This window comes from Sinocyclocheilus grahami, unplaced genomic scaffold, assembly GCF_001515645.1.
Source record: "Sinocyclocheilus grahami isolate Dianchi unplaced genomic scaffold, SAMN03320097.WGS_v1.1 scaffold283.1, whole genome shotgun sequence".
Taxonomy (NCBI): domain Eukaryota; kingdom Metazoa; phylum Chordata; class Actinopteri; order Cypriniformes; family Cyprinidae; genus Sinocyclocheilus; species Sinocyclocheilus grahami.
The window spans coordinates 1,231,323-1,235,537 of NW_015505462.1; the positions used below are offsets into that span (position 1 = coordinate 1,231,323).

Here is a 4,215-nt window from a genome sequence, read left to right on the forward strand (position 1 = left end):
TTACAGATCTTCTTTATGCACCAAGAGCTTGTAACACTCCAAAGAGAAAGGAAAAATTTAAATCGCATCATATGACCACTTTAAATTGATCAAATTGAATCTTTTTTCGTTTTCTATTTTTCAAAGAATCCATATATATATATATATATATATATATATATAAGTATATACTGTATATATATATATATATATATCACAGTTTCAACTATTTTCAACATTGATACTAATAAAAATGATTTTCTGAAGTGACACTGAAGACTGCAGTACTGGTTGCTGAAAATTCAGTTTTGCCATTACAGGAATAAATTGTATTTTATAATATATTCAAATAGACAGTTATTTTAAATTACAATATTTCACAATATTGCTGTTTTTAGTGCAGTTCTGATGAAAAAACGCAGCCTTGGTGAACCTACTTTCTAAAACAGTAACAAAATCTTGCTTACCCCAAAATGTCACATCAACAATGCATTAAGTTGCAATGAAATCATCATGTTTCTTCTGTACTGCAGCTGATCCTCGTGTGAGTGAGATCCAAACTGGTAAGAGCTCCAATCACCTCAAGCATACAATATTAAAAATAGAAGGACACAATATGCCTATACAAACTCTACATGTGTGTTTAATTTATATTGGGTCTCATAGGTAAAAATGCCATCTGGTCATCATTTCCATTCAAGGCTGACTCGTACTCCGAGTGCAATGGGCAGCAGTTCATAAAGCGGACCTGGTACCGCAAGTTTGTGGGTATCCAGTTGTGCAACTCTCTTAGATACATGATCTACCTGAGCGACTCTCTTAATGGTCCGTATCAACCAATTACAGACTCACCAGATATTTTTGCTATTTAAGTCAATTAATTACTTTTTAGTTCCTTCTTTCTCCAGGGAAGTTCTACAGCATAGGAGATCAAACAGGGTATGGGGAGGATCACTGCCAATTTGTTGACTCGTTCCTGGATGGACGCACCGGTGGTCCTCTTTCACCAGATCAGTTACCACCCAGAAAAGGTTTCTAATAAAAACTTTTTTTATTTATTTAACAAAGATTAACACAGTAATCTAACACTGGTACACAAGATATGACGATCTCTCCTGTCTTATCAAGGCTTTTACCGGGCCATGCGTCAGGAGCCTGTCAAGTTTGGGGAGATCGGAGGAAATTCTATGATCAACTACATGGCCTGGTACGAGTGTGGGATACCCATTCCAGGGAAGTGGTAGGACCCCGAGGAGCAGATGGGAGACGTGGCAAATAAGAAACATCAGTTGCCAAGGGAAAACAGACTTTTTATGGGATGTTTGTGTACAGAGAAGTATTTCATTGGCGTATGTATCTGCATTTTCAGGTATCAGGCACATATAGAATTATTATAAGCTGAAGTAATGCAGCAATCGTACAGCGAGCTAAATGAATATTACTGTTGAGATTAAGAAGTTTAACTTTTGGGGTTTTAGGGAAGCAGGCTCCCTTAAAGGCTAGATGAATGTGTATATTTTTTATCAAAATGTTGTATATGCCACTGAAACAAAAATGACCACGACTGGCCAACTTAAATTAATGTTCCAGGGTTAAAACAGGTCTTGTAGACAGCATCTGACATTGTCATCACAGAAAATATTTTTTTATTTTGAACCAAAAAATTGTTCACATTAATGTGAATTGTTTTGAACAAAAATTGTTCACAGTAATGTGAGGCTTATATTTATATTATATAAATATAATTATATTTAGATATATAATTATATACATTTATAATTATAAAAATATATTTTATTTTAATGTTTTATTCTATAATTTTTTTTTGTCAGCTTTAAGATTGATGATGAACTTATGCATTGCCAACGTAATTCATAAAGGTGGATTTTTCTTTCAACAGTCCTTTTTTGGACCTTTCAAGTATTGTGCAAAAATGACCAGGTTTACTGGTTTTATATGGACATGGCAGGAGTTGAAAAATAGGACAATGTACAGTACATCTGTCCAGTTATCACACAAGTCTCATTTGAATGTCCTAATTAAATCGTTTGGGTTTATGAAATACTGTGTATTTTAACGTTTATCCGGGTGCAATGCTTTGCCCCATAGACTTTCATTGTAAGTGCTTTATTTTGACCGTTTTTCAGTTGACTTTTTTTCTGTTATCGTCAGTATGTCACAGATGCTGATAACAACGCAAGTCGACTAAACCTGAAACATTCCTTTAACAGCTCAAGCGCAATGTTAAACAAGGAATTTAAAGACTAGGTCATATAAACAATTGTTCAAGATATGTAGCTTTTTGATAAGTAATTGTTGTAATTATACTATGAACGTCAGAAATGCAACATCTCGTTAACAAGTCTGTTGTTTTGTAAAGAAGTTTAGTGACTCATGATTTCCAGAGAAAGACAGTTTAAATGCCAGAATTTATGTTTTTACATTGAAACTTTGATATATTTTATAAGGTTTATAATGAATCTGCTTTACCAATAAAAGCACAAGCCGTTTATTTTATTTATTTTTTTGTAGCTAGTTTAAAAAAAAAAGGAAAAAAATTTGTTTTCATGTTTTTTATGCAATTGTCTCTCAGAAATACAGAAAAATTAAAGACAGACCTAAATTGAGGATAAATATGTTCATTCCATGAACAATTGAGCAACACTTCCATTACTTCTGTCTCAAAGTCTTTATTCACCTGAAAACAATGTTACAGTTTATACAGAAATGACAGGCTTCACTGCAGAGGGCCAGTCGTTTATACAGAAATGACAGGCTTCACTGCAGAGGGCCAGTCAGGGGTTAGTAAAAACCAGGACATTTGGAAAAATTAAAGAAAACTAAACAAACATCACTTTGATTATGATAATTTTCTAGTGTTTACACAAAACTCAAGGTTTATGACAAAATAACACCAATGATAGGAGACCAGTGATAAAATAAAATGCACACACACAACACCCACACACACAGCTGTCCACACCATTTGGTCTCCTATGTGTGCAAATACACATACAATCTCACAAGTTCATTCTCACAAGCATTCATACAATCATCCAAAGCACAAACAAACACAATATTAGAATGTCAAACACAGATTTTGGGGGCTGATGCATTGGAGACAGAGAAAACGTATAGCTTGTGGGGACATTATCGGCCTTTTACCGATACCCAGGGCCTGGCTGAGCGTAGCCCTGGCCAAAAGGGGGGCGGTTTCGGGCATAGGGGTTGGCACCCCCAGAGGAAGGGGTGACGCCAGGTGGCAGGGTGTATCCAGGACGGGGCTGATACCCCCCTGTGGCCTGGGAGGTTGGAGGCAGGCTGTAGTTAGCTGGCTGTTGAGAGGCCTGGGATGTGTAGTTTTGAGGTGGAAATGCTCCAGGCGGGTACTGGGTGGGTCCTTGAGGAGCAGGAGGCTGTGATTGGCCAGAAAACCCAGGGGCGGAGCCAGGAGCACTGGCAGCCTGAGAGGTAGGGGCGGGATAATTCTGGAACTGCTGCTGAGGAGGCGGAGCCTGAGGAACACCAGAATGAGTATAACCAGCTGAAAAAGAGGGTTAAAAAATTATTAATTTAAAAATAAACAATGTTAAAGCTTGCTAATATACATGCCTTTGGGCAAGGAAAGGTTTTGATGCCTTTACAAATCAAATTTATTTGTCAAATGTGCAAAAACCACACTTCCCAAAATATATATTTTTTTTATTGTTGGGGAGAAAAAAAAACCCATATATACATACATATATATATATATGGCTGAGATTCGGCCATAGGTAAATACTAGAGCCCGACCGATATGGTTTTTTGGGGGGGGGGACCGATACCGATATTAGGGAGTAAAAAATATATCGGTATATCGGCCGATATTCTGTGTATATTATAGTACAGTACCAGTCAAAAGTTTGAACACTTTCCCATTCGTGTGTCCAAACATTTGACTGGTACTATATATAGAATACAGTATATACATAAACAGAATATACAGTGGGTACGGAAAGTATTCAGACCCCCTTAAATTTTTCACTCTGTTACATTGCAGCCATTTGCTAAAATCATTTAAGTTAATTTTTTTTCCTCATTAATGTACACACAGCACCCCATATTGACAGAAAAACACAGAATTGTTGACATTTTTGCAGATTTATTAAAAAAGAAAAACTGAAATATCACATGGTCCTAAGTATTCAGACCCTTTGCTCAGTATTTAGTAGAAGCACCCTTTTGATCGAATACAGC

At 36.3% G+C, this 4,215-nt stretch overlaps 1 protein-coding gene and 1 pseudogene across 1 annotated transcript in view; one reads left to right on the forward strand and one right to left on the reverse strand.

Annotated features, from left to right (window-relative positions):
* The window catches only part of LOC107600408 (target of Nesh-SH3-like), a 22,807-nt pseudogene extending 21,115 nt beyond the window's left edge, over positions 1-1,692 (forward strand).
* A 1,136-nt stretch (positions 1,693-2,828) lies between these two features.
* The window catches only part of LOC107600409 (protein TFG-like), an 11,154-nt gene continuing 9,767 nt past the window's right edge, over positions 2,829-4,215 (reverse strand). The window contains exon 7 of the mRNA XM_016292304.1: positions 2,829-3,523. Coding sequence (XP_016147790.1) covers positions 3,141-3,523 — 383 coding nt within the window. The 3' untranslated portion in view covers positions 2,829-3,140. The remainder of the gene's footprint in view (positions 3,524-4,215) is intronic.